Raw genomic sequence first — 16,131 nt, 5'->3', positions numbered from 1 at the left:
TTATGTCGTCTGTTTCCCGGGTGTCCAGATATATCCATTTGATCTAATTAGGTTGCAAACTGATGAGTCATTGATGCTCTTCAGCTGTCCTGACTCCGGCAGCGCGTGGGAAGCACGACTGATGAAGAAAGTGCAAGCTGTACCTGCTGACACACAGAACTCCCCCTCTCCTCTGCTGTTTATTCATTTACCAAAGAGTCAAAGTGAACGCATAAATCATTGTTTGTTGACGGAGAAGCAGTGAACAGCTAGGATCCTCTATAGGAGCTCGCAGGTTTATCAGTGGACATGTCCAGACTGATGAACGTTGCCTCAACATGTTGTCAAAGCCGCTCTGTCTTTGTCGTGTTGCTCAGCAAAGCGTTGACCTCTTGACGTTGAACGGGAAAATCATTTGTTAGTGCAGGTTTTAATCAATACAGAGGAGTTTGTGCGCATCGCTAAGGTCACCAAAAATCATTTGAGTAAAAATTTGAAACTTAATATATTAGAGAAAAGCCACAAAGTGTAATTTTCAGAACTTTGTATTGTAAATTTTCTAAGCCTGACAAGTATTAATGTTTGAATAACTAATGAGCCAGCAGGTGGCGCCGTTGTACACAACTAGTGCAGCGGTACTGTGGCAACAATTCAGTCTTGTGGTTCAGGAAAAAGGGTATTGTTGTATAAAGTTGTTGTCAGAAATGTTCAATAAAACCTCTTTTTGACTTTTTGTCATCCTGTTGAACTCAAAAAAAAATTCAACAACTTATGAGTTGTGTATTTAAAAGGAAACGTGGCGATGTAATGTAGCAGAACCTCAGTGATTTACAAACTTTTAGACACCCCTTGAATTTTTTTTTTAGATTTCATTAAAACTACAAATGTTTTTGTATGATTTTAGTTGATAGATTAACACAAAGTGGTGTGTAACTGTGGAGAAAAACACATCAAAATCTAAAGAACTCATAATGCATTTCAGCCACTTTTAGTTGATAATTTGTAGACCCACCAACCCCACAGCATGATACTACCCCTACTTTACCGGCTGAACTGGACAGACTCCTTTAAAAATTGCCTGCCAGCACAGGCAGTTGACATAGATTGACAATGTCTTTTTTGGTTGGTTTTTTTACAAATAAAATATCCCTAAAATAAAAAATGTCAGGTGGAACAGATTTTTTTCCCATTTATTATTCAGGTTTCTGCACGCATCTAAATTTTGTACTAGACAGAACCACAAACTTCCAGCAACTTCTGAGGAAGAGGACTCTCAAAAAACTAGAAATGTACATGAAAATCTCCTCTGTGCCATTATTAGCTGGCCCAATTGACTATTACAATTAACAGGAACTGATTAAATCCTAAATATTCTGGCACTTTCCAGAAACAGCACAGTGTAGAGATTGAGTGCAGGTGGATCGTGAGAGAGCAGTAAAGACTTTCCAGTTGTTTATTAGTTGATAAGCTACTCAGGAAAACTTTGTGTGCAAAGTAAAGTAAGTAAATAATATGTGAAAGTTTGATATTGTTTGTTGGATTATGCATACAAATAATAAACTGAGTTGTATTTAATTAGTTCATCATAGGATGTTGCATGACAAATTTGGAAGCAGGTTACTGATAGGTTATGTAAATTTGTCTATTTTTTTTTCATTTAAGATTCTGAGGTTAACTTTGATGCCAAGGATTTAGTTTACTCTTTTTTTTTTTTTACAAGTTTTGCACAATTTTTAAGTTGATAAAAGGAGCTTACTGATTATCTTTGCACAATTTATGTAACAAATAACCTAAGTGATGAACTTTCTTTTATTTATGTACTTTATAGAACCATAAACAAAGGTAGTTTAATGTGAACTAAAATGGGTAAAACCTAATAAAACTACTAAAACACAAATAAAGTCTCATGTTCAACAGGATGCCTGCAGCTTTCCAGTAAAAGTATCGAGTATTACCCCTTTATAAGAACTCTTTACCTATGACCCTTCTTGTTGCTGAGCTTAGACTAAAACAAGTTTTCTAGCCTGAAAAATCATCAACCAAAAAAGAAAAAAAAAATCTATCCAGATCCATGTTTCACAAAAATCTGACTATATTGCATTTTTAGATTATTATTGAGCAGCTACTTTAAAAAAAAAAAAAAACTCCACAAGAAATAATTATTTTTGTTAATGAAAATAAAATGTCAAGTTGCTTTGAACTTGAATATCTTTTCCCGCGAAGTTTATATTCCACCATTTACAAAATAAACATGAGTCACTGTTGAGCCTAATTGCTGAAATAAACATGGCTATGAGTTGAATCAAATTTGCACCCAAAAGTTTTTAAAAAAAAAAGCAGGAACAAATATTCTAAATGAAAAAAATTGATTTGGTTACATTAACATTATTTACTATTTTAATATTTGGATGGCAAATCGTTGGGCTATATGGGTTTTGGACTATGTGGTAATAAACAATTGGATAAAACCAGTTGTTTATGAACATGTGATTTGTTATCCAGTAAACAAACATACTCAAATTAAAGGTTGGATTTTTCAAAGATTTTGTGTGTGAGATCATATTATTGTATTAAAAGATGAATCTATTTAAGGCTTTTCAAACATCTTAATCTGTAGCAATGACGCTGTTGAAAGCTTTGAGCACTAGGGGGCAGACTTGTGTTTATAAAGTGAGCTCATTGCAGACGCTCTCTTTATGTTTGACCTCTGTAAAAAGTGCTCGGTTGGTTACAGTCAAAGTGTCATGTAGTCACACTTATCTGCAAATCACGTGTTTATTCAGAAGGTTTTAACAGTGAATATAATCCCCAGTGATACATCAGGTAAAAATAAGTACATAAAACGTTTCTATTGACACTTAAAGACTTTGGAATGTCAAGCTTTTCATCTCTAAAATTATTTATACATTTACAAGAATCCACATTTTTTCCCACATTAAAAAAACATTTTTTCTTTCATTATTCTTGGACGTAAAGGGGGCAAAAATTTTTATGTCATGTTAATTTTTCCCCCCTCTATTGTACAATTAGCTTAAATTTGTAATCACTGCAACCCACATAGAATATAAGACATCCAACAATATAAACTGTCCAGAAAAATCACTTCGCGGTATAAGTTTCGATATAAAAGTGTATTCCTTTGGTAGAAAAAAACCGAGTTTATCTCAGGAAAATATGTGCTGAATGTAAGGAAGTGTTTGCATCAGACTCCTTGCGTCCACAGACCGGAGGACGACAGACATTCACCTAAAAAAGAGAGAGAGCTGCATATTCACTTCCGTTTGAGCTGGACGCATGCACAGGGCCGTCTGTTTCGACTTCACATGGCAGCATGGAAGTGGTCATTCACAGGTCGAGCTGGACAGTACTTTGGTTCTTATCTTTAGAGTGCTGGGGGAGGGGGGGGACAATGACGCACAATGCGTCCGGGTGTAAACTATGTGCTCATACAGTTACAATATATAGACCAAAGCATTTCAGAGCAAACATAGAAAAGATATTCTCTTCAAGTCGTTGTCTGTCAACTCCAGTGCAACTTCAGCTTCTTCTTCTTTTTTGTTTCCTGCTCTTGCTTAAAATATCTTCAGTCTTTTGCCGAACGCTCTGGCCCCCTTGGGGACCCTCTGGCCCGCCTGGTCCTTGGAAAGCGGGCAGTACTTGATGGTGTGCGCGTTGTCGCCGTTGGCGCTGCAGAGAGGGCAGGTGTACGCCCGGAGTATCGGGCACAAGACCCGCCCGTCCGCCGTCTTCAGGATGTGGGTGCCGTAGACCTCCTCCGGGGCGCCGTTATTCCGGCAGAAGACGCACACCTTCGGCTCAGGCTTGCCCCTCTGAGTCTGTTTCCGCCGACGCTCGGCGGAGAACAGGTCGAAGGCGGCGAAGCCCCCACCGTGTGAGGGCGACTCGCCGCCCCCCATTTGCTCGTACGGTCTAAGGAGAGAGATGCGCTCCTTCAGGTCGTAGATAGAGATCGGCGGGGAGCCCGCGGGCGCCCCGCAGCAGCTGCAGCAGCAGCTGTCCAGGGCTCCCTCCGCGTCTCTGGCCTGACCGACCAGGCAGGAGCAAACCGGGGAGTCGTCCTCCAAACCCAGAGTCGCTTTCAGAGACTCGGTGATGGAGTTTGGGTTGCAGATCGGGCTGTTCATCTTGTTTTTGGCGACAAGAGTAGACAACCCGAGGTAGTCATTCCAGAAATTAAACGTGTAGTCATAAGGTGAGCGCATGTCCAAGAAGTCCATCCTGTCGGAGCTGCTGGGTTTTAATAATGTCCACAGGAGAGAAGAAACAGTTGGGATGTTGCGTTTGTGAGCATGAGGAGCCTGCAAGGCGCTTCTTCTTCTTCCTCCTCCTCTCTGCTCTCTTGTTGAGTCTGGATTGCTGAGCTTTGAGCGTGAAGGCGCTGATAAACTCCCCGGAATAAAGCATGGAGGCGTGGCTTAGATCAAGCTGATTTACTCTGTGGCCCCCATAGGAGGGTCCACAACACCACAACTACTGAAAATTTCCCTCTGTGTGTTATCTCCCCTGTAAGCAGTGAAAATCTGCTATTTTTTTTATTAACTGAATTTAGCTTAAAGGGACAGTTCACAAAAAGCATTTCTGCCTCAACACGTTTATACTCAAGTGAAAGTAAAAAGTAGAAAGTACTCAATAGTTAAAAAGTATTTGATGCTCCATATTTTGTTATCGATTTGATACTAAGTTAATACAATGCCAGTACCGCCGATACTGATACCAATACCCATACCAATACTTCTTATTATTTTTGATTTTGATATATCATCACACTTTTGACCTTTAGGTGTTTTTGAATTGCTTTAAGACCTAGGACAGAATTTAGACAAAGTTTATGTCAACAAAATATTTTAACAAACACATTAATGTGATAATAGAGAAATGAATCAAACATGTAAATTTCTTCACTAAGTAAACAAAGTGCAAAAAGTTATAATTTGAGAGAAAATCAAAACAAAATCTTTTCTGAGGTAGAGTTGAGAAACTACAATAATAAAAAACAGCATTTCAAGAGGAAATTTGAAACTAAAGTATCAATCTTATCACATTATATTGATCCAATACTGATATCAATGGGTTATCAATATTATCAATGTCCTGGATTGATCTGCCCAGCTTTAGTATTAAAAAGGATACTTAAGTACTGAGCAGCTGATCATAAAATCTGACTTAGCATATTAAAATGTCAGATGGAGAAAAATATAAAATTATGAACAAATTCTGTTTCTTGAGAGAGTGAACAGGATAAAGTACTTTCAATGGCAAAATGTGGTGTTTACTGTAAATCCACTTATCCTCCAAATAGCACAGGAGGCTCAGCAGATAGAAAATATGAACACAAAGCTTGTGTGTACAAGCAAGATGTCTCACTTTACCATAAACTGTCTGCATATGGTGGACTGTTATTTAATTGAAATACATTTATTTTCATTCAGTGAAGATACTTGCCGTAATCAGAGCATCCAGAAATGTTACTCAAGTAAAAAAAATGTTACTCAAGTAAAATACATGCTGAGAATACTAATTAAGCAAAGTAAGAGTACAACATAACAAAACTAAGAAAAGTTTTTTTTGTGTGTCTGAAAAGTTACTCAAGTAAATGTAACTGTTTAAATGTAAAGTGGTTTCTACCCATCTCTGCTTTACACAACTCTAATCTCAACAGTATTATGCAAACGCTGTTTCATTAACCTTTCAACGGTCATGAAATTTCTATTAAACTGTTATTTACACAAAAAGCTGATGATTATTTACACAAGAAATTGAAGTTGGAGGCAGCGCAGCATCAATTATCCTCCTGTGTGAAACCTGTACTGAGGGCAGGAGAGGCAGCAGGAGAATTCACTTGTAACTCTGGTTGTCTGTTTTGCAGTTTCTAAGAAGTATTTGATTTTGAACAAAATATTAGAATATCAGTGTCAAAATAAGACTAACAGTGCCACCTAACACCAATGAAAGATGATTTGGATAATTCAAGAAAAATACTGAATTAAAAGAAGTGCCCACACAGCATCACAAGGGAACACTTTGAAAAATGTAGCACACAGAAATGTTAAATATATATAATCTTTTCAACTATTCCTCTTTCACTATGGATGAGTCATTCCACGTAAAGCATCAGAGTACATGGCTTTGTGCGCACAGCCAGCCCTCCTCTGGCCCCATTGTCTCATCTCTACAGCGGGCCGTTTAACTTCATTAATATGCATTGAAACGGAGCGGGCCACATCTGTGTTTGTCAGTCAGACAAGGCTCGGTTAGACAGGCTCACAAAACATAACAAAAAAGGGAAAATTAAGAGGGAAAAAAAGGGAGTTTGATAATTGACCTGAAGGCTACGGGACAGACTTGTATTAGGAAAAAGTGCTGAAACGTTTACATTTATAAAATGTAGATTCAAAATTTTAAAAAGACATTTTATTTGTGGTTGTTGGCACAAATTTCACAAATTAGGAATATTTCACCGAAATTCTTGCTGAAATGTTAGCAAAGACGAGCGTCGTCTAAAATTAGCATCTAAAATTAGCATACCTGCAAACGAGTTTCCTTACATTCAAGCTCACAGCCAGTCTAGAAGAGTCTTGAAGGAAATCATGTTGGCGGCTGTTTACGAATATATTTTCCTCAGAATATGCCACATGGGCCGTTTTCAAGGTCACCGCCGGCTCTGCGCTCACAGAGGAAATCATGAGAGAGCATTTAAAAGATGAATGGCTGCCATATCACAATGGATAAATTGCATAGTGGGGGCGGCCGCAGCTCTGCTGCTTCAGGGAGGCCGTCATGACTGGAAATACAGAAAAATAAATAAATAAATAATTGTTCAGCGACAACAAAGAAGGTACGGATAACGAAAATGGAAAGTATTTAGCCGTACGCCGAGGAGTTGAAAGGAAAGTGTCAACAAGCTGAAAACGGGACAGAAGCAGCTGAATGGTTTTTTTCTGCCACCAGGGTCGAGGCAATAAACTAGCCGCATTGGCGCAAACAAAAAACAGTTTAAAAGGTGACTACCTCTGCTGATAAAGAGAACAGAGTGTGTTTGCAGTTTTGGGGAACTTGATAAATTACCCCTAAGGTTAATAAAGGAAAATAAAGCGGAGTAGAGAAAATTAATTCCAGACGCAATGAAAGAACACAGTTTTTATTTTTAAAGTAGCAGCAATAGGAGCAAGTTTTTAAACAATGTTTACAACCACAAACTTATAAATTCTGTTCACACACCTAGAAACACACCTAAAAAATTTTGCTGGACTATCTGCAAGGCACACTTTTTTGATTTTCATTTGTGAAATCTTTAAATATGGGCTTGGTCTTTTGGATGAAATTAATTTAAAAACATATTAAAATGAATTGTAAATCCAAGAAATAAGCCTAGATTTTCAAGGTGTTCTAGGACGACAGGCAAGTTATCTGTGAGCAGCACTATTACATCTTAATTCATTAAATTGTAGAGTAGTAGGAGAAGAAAGAGGAAAAGTGAGTTTTTCCTCCAGCTGCCATAAGCCTAGCATAACCACAGAGACAGCAGAGCCAGGCATATCGTGTGTTACATCTTAGTACTTTTGTGCTTTTTAAATATAGCAAAGCATTAACACATTTATAAATTAACTCATAATCCTAAGAAATTCATTTGAGGAGTTTTTGAGTGACTTAAGAAGACCAAGAGAAGGCATGATAAGCAGAGCCAAGATAAGAGCTAATCTCAACTGTAGTCAAACAGCAGAAACAATCCTTGCTTTGTTCACGTTAAAAAGTGGCCATTGTCTCTCTGTGTTTACTCGTCGGCACCATCTGGCCTCCACACAGGCTGCTGCAGAGTGCCAAGCTCGCATCTAGCACACTTCGTCCAGTAAATGCAGAGATGCGAGCATCCGAAGGGTTAAAAAACAAAGTCTCCATGTGTAAATTTGGCGATGGTACCCAGAGGCCTCCCAGGCGGCAGCACTGTCTGGCCTGGCAAGCTGTGGGCAAGATGGGCCGGCTCAGCTTCCTCATTCATCACTGTCAAGTTGAATAGGAAATTAACCAATCCCTTAATTAAAAGACCTGTCCACATTCATGCGTGTGTGTATGTGTGTGTGTGTGTGTGTGTGTGTGTGTGTGTGTGTGTATGCTAGGAGCACGTGCCAGCTGCAGTGCTTCATGGTGCAAGCTACAATGGCTTGGTACTCTGATAAACACCGCATTAAATGTAACAACCACTGCATAACTCCGACTTCAAGTTCATCCCGGACCTCCGGACGTCTCCAGACATATCGCCGGGGCGATGGAGCGGCTGGGGCTTTGATCCCTGACCTCCGGCTCCCTCTCTTGAGAATATCAGAGGGCATTCCCAACGGTTGTCCATCTGCACACACACACACGCACACACACTCACTCTCAGAGTCAACCGAACGCCTGACGCGTGTCGTCGTCACCGGAATGCTAAACAAGCCGAGGTCAGCTCCAAATTAGGGGGTGTTTTTCAGGCCTGTCAAGTGCTTTGTCATGACCACCGGCTCGCTGAATGCAGCCTGCTATTACTTAGGCTGAAGCTCCACCCACTCACCCCCCACCACACAAAACAGCCAGACATTCATGTATTCACCCACATATACTTATAACCTCTTGACATGGTTGAAGTGCGATTGAATAGAATCGGAGCCCAGAGCCGAGAATTTCTCTTTTACACGTATAAACTCAGTCAATAGAGGTTGAGGCAACGTGTCAGTAATCCTGTTTTCTTCCAGCTGGATAGTCTTTTTGAATGTGTTTTGCTACTATTTGTGAAAATAGACTAACAAAGAGCCGTGTAGCAAATCAGGATGGTTCCTTAGCATTAAATGGTCTATCTTTGTTTATCAAGTCCAGAGGACTCCAAAGCGCTTCACACGCTGATAGTGGGGTCACAGCACACGAGGTGGGTCGAGTGTCTTCCCCAAGGACACAACGACAGAAGCAGACGAAGCTGGGATTGAACCCATCGACTGCGGGACAAATTCTTACAACCGTCGCCATCATCGCCCCAAAACAGTTCATCACAGATCCAGTTATGATTAACCAATTGCAACTGGAGACAAAGAACAAAAAGAAACATGTTTGGGTTCTTTAGCCTTCTCTTGTGTGTTTTGATTTGGTTTTAAGGTGCTTCTTAATATATTGTTATAAAAATTCTGTATAACTCAAATATGACGTAAAAACAATTGACTTCACAACTTGATGCCTGGAAATTGGGTCACATCTCTTTAAGAAGCTCCTGCTCTTTCCGACACTCAACCTTCATCACAACAACGCTTCTCCATTACGCCGTTTACAACCCGTTCTTTCAAGTGTTGCACAGAGAAGTACTTCCTCGCTGTTCCTCCAGGTTGCTGCTACCGCTAGTCTGGAGGAGCTGAGTGAGGCGGAAGAGGTGGAATGTTTGGTTTTTTTTTGCAGAGTACTGTTGAATGAAAAAATAACTACCCCCACCGCAGGGGGGCAAATCTCCACAGGTCAATGCAGCGTAAACGCAGAAGGGGAAAAAATGACCTCAGAAAAACTGACTGAGAGTCAAGACGGGCTTTTTGTTTCACTTTAATAAATTAAAGTTCAGATTGTTTTTTAAGTCAAGTTTTTTAACTTGACTTAATGTTAAGTTAATGCTTATGTTGCACTTTTAATAAGTGGTATATTTGCATCTAATTGTTCATGTCTGGTAGGTAATATGAAAGTACTAGTTACATTTTTTTTTTCTCGACATTCAATTCAATTAATTTGTCATAATGGAAAGTTAATAGTTTTATTAACTATAAACTATGTTAATAGTTAACATAGTTAACTATGTGATTAAAGAACTTTTACACCAATTTTCACCCCCAAATTTTTTATTTTATTTTATTTTTTTAGAACTGTAAACATACGTCTAATGTCTCTCCATCAACATGATAGCCTTTCTTATAGTTCTAGGGGGTGGGGGTTCAATGTTTAGCCTTGTTTTTCTGTTTTTATGATTTGTATTGCCTCCTGTTTTCAACTTTATCCTTCCCTTGTTGTGTATGATAAACACCCTAAGCTGTAAATAAAGAGTTGACTGACTGTGACAGTTTTACTGAGTTTCCTTCAAATGTCACAATCTCCCCCAAATTTTCTTTTGACTCAAAAACCCACCAGGTTTGCGGCTTGCATTGTAACTCGTAGGAAAACGTCTTTTGCAAACATTGGGCTGAAACCTGGGCTGCTGGCAGCTCCTGTAACTGAACTTGTCACCAGAACAGAGGAGGGGAACTGGTGGGCCCCGGGATCAGAAACTTGTTTAACTCACCTAAATCTGCCCAGATTAGAGCTGGAAGTAGTCAAAGGGCTTAGAGTATATCTGTACAATGGAGCATGGAGGATTAGAGGTGGATTCGCTGAACTCCCGGGATGCCCTTCATCTCAGGGGGTCCACAGCCGGAGCACCTTTGTTGGGTTAACTAACGGCGCTTCCCATGAACCAGCGAACACACCAATCCCTTTTTAATGATGCAGGGAAAATTCCATCGGCCCCGATTACCGCAGTGCTTTCGAGAGCCGCCATTGTCCCCACACACCATGTCGAGCTTTTAAACTGTGCAGCCAGGCGAGTGGACGGGGAGTCGTTTGAAGTCCACTTGTGGGGTTTTGGCCCAGTGGAAACGACGCTGACTAAAACAATGCTGCTTTTTGCATACATTTTATGATTCTGGCATATTGTTGCAGCTCCGGCTCGTTAATATACACCATGTGCAGCTGTGTAGAGATCAAATTAAGTTCAGTTTATAGAATGTCAACAAAAGCTGTGCATACATTACAAATGTGAGCAAAACTTTGTCAAAGCATAGGGAAAAAAACGCAAATTCATAAGTGCAGTGTTTCCATTAAAAGAGAAAACTGAAATCACACGAATAAGTTTGTTCATGTGATAAGTTATTAAAAATAACATGTGGCACCAGGATGCTCCCTACTGCTTCTTGTCATCTTCTTCTTCATGGTTTGTGCCAGAGGCGACGTCAGGCTGTTGATCATGTGATTTGTGTGATGCGGAAAAAAGTTTTTCTGTGGCAGTTTTGTGAAATAAACAAATAAAAAAACAAAAAAAAACACCTCACCCAGCGCCACAACATTTTTATCAACAAACAAGAGTTTTTTAAATTAGCATTTCCGTTCACCATAAAATTGTGGAATTTGACATTTTGAACATAAAAATCTCTCACCTGGCGTTCCATATCCAGATATATTCCAACCCTGCTGCCATAAATAATATTTCCAACATATCTTCGTAGGGTTAGATCAAATCCTAACTGTATTGTAAAAACCAAAAAGAAAGAAAAGTGGGTAAATATTGTGTCTTAACAGAAACTTTAAGACTTTTTCCAGGTGATTTTCCTGTATTTTCTACTCCGTGTCAATGTTTGTGGATATACCAGGAGATATACTGCAAGAAAATATGGACAATTAAAGGTTTTAAGCAACAAAAATATTTGTGAACATTCAATGAGATATACTGTAAAACTTAGTAAGTTTTAGTTTGGGGTTATTCGTGAATCTTGAATTAATATGAGCAACATTTAATTTCACTTTGGGGTCACTAATGTATTTTTGAATTGAATTGAAGACTTAAAAAATACATTAAAAAAAGACAAACTTGCTGCCAATAACTGTAAAAGAAATTAAATGTTTATGTTTAATTGTGAACCAGGACTTTTAGTTTAGTTAAGTGAAAAAATACAGAAAAATTAATGAATATTCGATTTGTTTTTTCTGTCCAAACCAAGTTTTATCTCAGCTTAATTTACACCAAAATTGAACTTTAAACCTTGAAAATAGCAAAGCTGAAACGTGATTAAGTCAGTCATTAAGTTACTGTAAATTCTGCCCATCTGTACTGCAGGCAAGTTCAAACCAGAGATGGTTTTGCTGCTCTTAGTTGACCCACCATCCCATCTGCAGCGCACACGCAGAGCAGTGGACCCATGTGCAGATTGGGACAGCCCTGGCGGTGAAATGGTCGATACCCACACAGGACTGCAGATGGGTCCCTGCACAGAGGAGCTGGTGGCTGGCGCCGCAACCTGGGCGCTGGCCAGATGGGCCACCCTGAGAGAGGTGCAGCCTGTCGAGCCAAAACAGCCTGATCCAGTTACTCCAGGCCAAGACCGGAGTCTGCTTCCTAGAAAACTCACAAGCTCAGATTTTCAGGGGCGTCGACGCCATTGTGCCCGTTTGTCACTGCACTGCAAAAGCACAACATCTCACCAAGTGTTTTGGGTCTAGTTTTCAGTCCAAACATCTCAGTACACTTCAAATAAGACAAAACTAACTTACATGTATTTTTTCATCAAGATATAGAAGCTTGTATTTTTTTTAAGAAAGCACTAGTTCCACTGGTAGATTATTTCCCATAAGTAAAATTATTTGCCAGTGGAACTGGTGTTTTTTCATCCTTTCTAAAGCTGCAGTGTGTAATTATTATAAAAACAGTTTTTTAACATATTTGTTAAAACTGTCACCATGTAGTGACAGTACAATATGAGACAGATAATCTGTGACAGACTGATCTTCTCCAACTCCTACCATCTGAAGAAATGCACCGCTTCTGAACAAAAACAACCAATCAGAGCCAGGAGGAGGGGTTTAGTGCTGTCAATCAACCTTGTGTACTCCTGCTCAATGTGCTAATGGAGGAGAAACAATTTACTGTTACAGGAAAACCACTTGTCTGCTGTCAGTGGTGGCTATGCTAACTAACCTTAGCATTCAGGACAGACTCTGCTACCAGACAGCCTGTTAATTTTGTCTTATTTCAAGTATCATAAGATCTTTGCACTAGAAATTTCTAGTGTGAAATTTTTGGTCTAAAAAAAATTTTTTTTTAGTTGTTAGATTTTTAAATGAAACACACCAATTAAAAACTGGCAAAACATTTTTCATTGGCAAAAATGGTAGGATTTTCTGTTTTTGCAGTGTGGTTGGTCTTTTCTCAGCTCTTATTGTTGTTCAAACTGCAAATAAATTAACATAATGTAAAGTTTTCTTGTTTTTTTAAAACCTAACAGTATAAGAGGAGTTCTGAATTTTCAGCTGCATGTTGAAGGAAAACCCTGAGTATTTTGTTATCGAACACCTTGCAGAGGAGCCTTATTAAAGGATGGACGTGTGCACTGCTCACACAAAGCAAGCTTTGTTTGAGGTAGATTGGTATCTGTCTGAGCACAAGCCAAAATGTTAAATTTTCTAAAAAAAAAAAATGTTGTAGTTTTGAGATTCCTGAATTATTGCTGAGTGAAGCTGAAAATGAAGCAGCGAGTTAGTGAGTGCAAACTCCATGCTCTCTACTAATCTGAGCCCACGGTGGATAAATGTTTAAAAGCGCTTTTTGGAAGACAGTCGGATGTCTGACAGCAGCGCTGCATTCCTGTCATTGTGAAGAATTTGGGTGAAAATAACTCGACGGCCCATATGGAGTCCTATCTGCTTTCACATAATGGCTGAAGTCCATGTGTCGGTCATGAAGAGGTATTTTCTCCTTCTTTTGCTTCATCTGTTGTATGTTTTTCAGCAATGCTAGTAGAGAAAGGTCACCCAGAACAACTAATTCTGATAGACTTGAATCTATTGGGGGGAGATTAATGTTACATGAGGACAAAAACGTTGTTTCAAAATTAACCTGTTTCTATCAATCAAATGTATTTTTGTTACAGTTACTAGGTGAAACAGCGTTAATAGCTAGAAGAGGGTGCTAGCTAGTAGCAGCTACTAGCTAGTTGGCTAGAGTAAAAGCTGTTTACATTACAAATTGCAGTATTTCTATTAAATAAGAAACGCAATGAAAACCATGAGATTTAATTTAGTTTGACGCGATAAGTCATTAAAAAGTATGCTGCACCTTCATCCTCTCACCACTTCCTGTCATCTTCTTCTTTGTTTGTTGGTCATGTGACTGTGAAAAAAGTGTTTCCATTGTAGTTTTGCAAAAATAAATCTGTTTCGAAACCTCACCTCGTCCTAGCACCAAAACATTTCATCAAAAAAATTGATTTTTTTTCTAAAACTTTTTTGTTCCTATTACACACAAATTTATTTTCCAAAATGGCAAACTGCACGATTACATGGTCAATGGAAACGGAGCCAGAACCAGCCGCGGTAATCCCGGGCGTCTCACCCTCAGACTGACAGCTCCGGAGCGGGATGAATGAAAACCATCTCCTGGGGTCAAGGTCAGCATTAGGGGCTGATTTGGGCCAGGAGGCTCGCCTTATCATCGGAGAGCATCTTCATTTAAAATTCAGAGTGAATAATTCAGGTTGTGACTGGCAGCGTGAGCGGGTGAGGGGCACTGGGGGATTGTAATATTCACAGAAGCGGGCCAAGATGGATGGATAGGCTTTCTTAATGCGCACTCATTTCCACATTCGGGTGATTAAGTTTATTATTTGGCCCACGGTTGCATTAGCATGTGATTACCCAGGGAGTCCTACAGAGAGAGAGATGGGAATATTTACGCTCTTAGAACAAAGGAGGATCGCGTCGGTCACCTGAGTCTCTAATTTAAATTTTTTTTTTGGAGGATGCAGCAGAGACACGTTTCAACCTGACTGCTCTGGCCTGGGACCGCGTTCGGCACTGCGCTTCCTCTCAGTCTGCTAGCAAACAATTCTTCCTGAGTCTTTTGTTTGCCAAGATCAAAGTTACCATGGCTACCAAGAGGGGCTGTATGAGCACCTCATCCCTCATCTAAATATTCCTAGTTATCTATGGTAATGAAATGCACACACCATTATCTGGCTTAATGAAACACACTCCATTGTCTCTGATTAGAAGATGAGGGCTCTGTGTGCTGCGGAGCTCCGTGGCTCCCAAAGCACAACTATATGGAAACAATGTCCGGTTGCACACTGCGACGGATCGCAGTGTTTGTGCTGCCGGGGCTGTTTGATTGAACTAATTGGGCTGTCAGCTTTCCCTTTGCCTTGTGATAGACTTGCAGATTCTGTGAATTTTTTTTCCTTTACTTTCAAACGAAAGTGGCTCATTAAAAGAGATGGATTATGACACAAAATCCTTCGCCGCTCTCCGGCTTGACAAGGCTACGGCAAGCGGGAGAGCGGAAGAGACTTTCATTATCCGACTGCGTCTGAACGCGACGTCATCACCTCTCCCATGGCTTCTAGAAATATTTCATTAATGGTCTGGATATGGATGGAGAAACGGTGTGCAGAAAATATTTTTTTAGGCTGTCACAATGACACATTTTTGCTGGACAATAAATTGTCCCAGAAGTTATCGCGCGACAAATGATAATATTGTTGTTTTGAGATCGTTTTCAAATAATGGTAACGGCAAACTAATCCAAGAACACACCGTCAAAGATCTTTAAACTTTACATTCTGGTAAACAATTAAAAGTGGGACTGGAAGACATTTTAAATACCCAAAATAACTAAACAAAAACAACAGAAACAACAAATGAACTGAATTATGAAGTCTGTAAAAAAAAAGTTGTCCTTCAGAAAAAGGGGCCAGTTGAGACCAAAACACCAGACTGAAAACTTTCATCATCTAATTTTTGGCAGAAAGAGAAAAAAGAGAAAAACAATAAGTCATGCAAATGGAAATTATTGAGCTCATTTTAATGTATCCTGTGATTTATTGATTTATTGCTTTTCCATCCATCCATTTGCCCCTCCTGCTCATTCATCCATCCATACGTTCATCAGTCTGCTCATTCAGTCATTCATTAATCCATTCATTCATTCATTCATTCATTCTAAAACCAGACTTTAAAAGGAATGAAAATTCAGTTCATGTATGAAATGTTGACATGAATTGTGTGTGAAAGAAGCCTCTCTGTGGTTTCGTATCTACAGTGGAAAGATGCAGATCAACTCAGATTTTTTTTTTCAATCTTCTGTATTTATGCTTTTATGCTCTGAAATAACACGACCAATCAGTTGTACCATAAAACGCTTCTGCTGTAAAGCCGTGCATCCTCGTATTCCAGGGGGGACAAAAAAAAAACAAAAACATAAAAGCTTTGACCAGATCCTGTTCTCCAGTGAGTGTGTCTGTGTGTGTGTGTGTGTGTGTGTGTGTGCATGTGTGCGTGCATGCGTTTGTTTGTAATACCTTGTGGGGACGATTTTCCTGACATATACTA

At 39.4% G+C, this 16,131-nt stretch overlaps 1 protein-coding gene across 1 annotated transcript; it reads right to left on the bottom strand.

Annotated features, from left to right (window-relative positions):
* Positions 1–2,735: 2,735 nt before the first annotated feature.
* Positions 2,736–4,471, bottom strand: LOC103150069 (nanos homolog 1-like). Its single transcript, XM_007569521.2, has one exon. It carries the CDS (start codon positions 4,215–4,217, stop codon positions 3,552–3,554), a length of 666 nt encoding a protein of 221 aa, XP_007569583.1. The 5' UTR covers positions 4,218–4,471; the 3' UTR covers positions 2,736–3,551.
* Positions 4,472–16,131: the final 11,660 nt, after the last annotated feature.

This window comes from Poecilia formosa, unplaced genomic scaffold, assembly GCF_000485575.1.
Source record: "Poecilia formosa unplaced genomic scaffold, Poecilia_formosa-5.1.2 Scaffold241, whole genome shotgun sequence".
Classification (NCBI taxonomy): domain Eukaryota; kingdom Metazoa; phylum Chordata; class Actinopteri; order Cyprinodontiformes; family Poeciliidae; genus Poecilia; species Poecilia formosa.
Note: the sequence above shows the minus strand (reverse complement) of the source record. Positions and strands in the feature narration are given on the sequence as shown.

Bases quoted from the DNA above. Each gene is read 5' to 3' on its own strand.
- LOC103150069 (XM_007569521.2), bottom strand. From the start codon at position 4,217: ATGGACTTCTTGGACATGCGCTCACCTTATGACTACACGTTTAATTTC.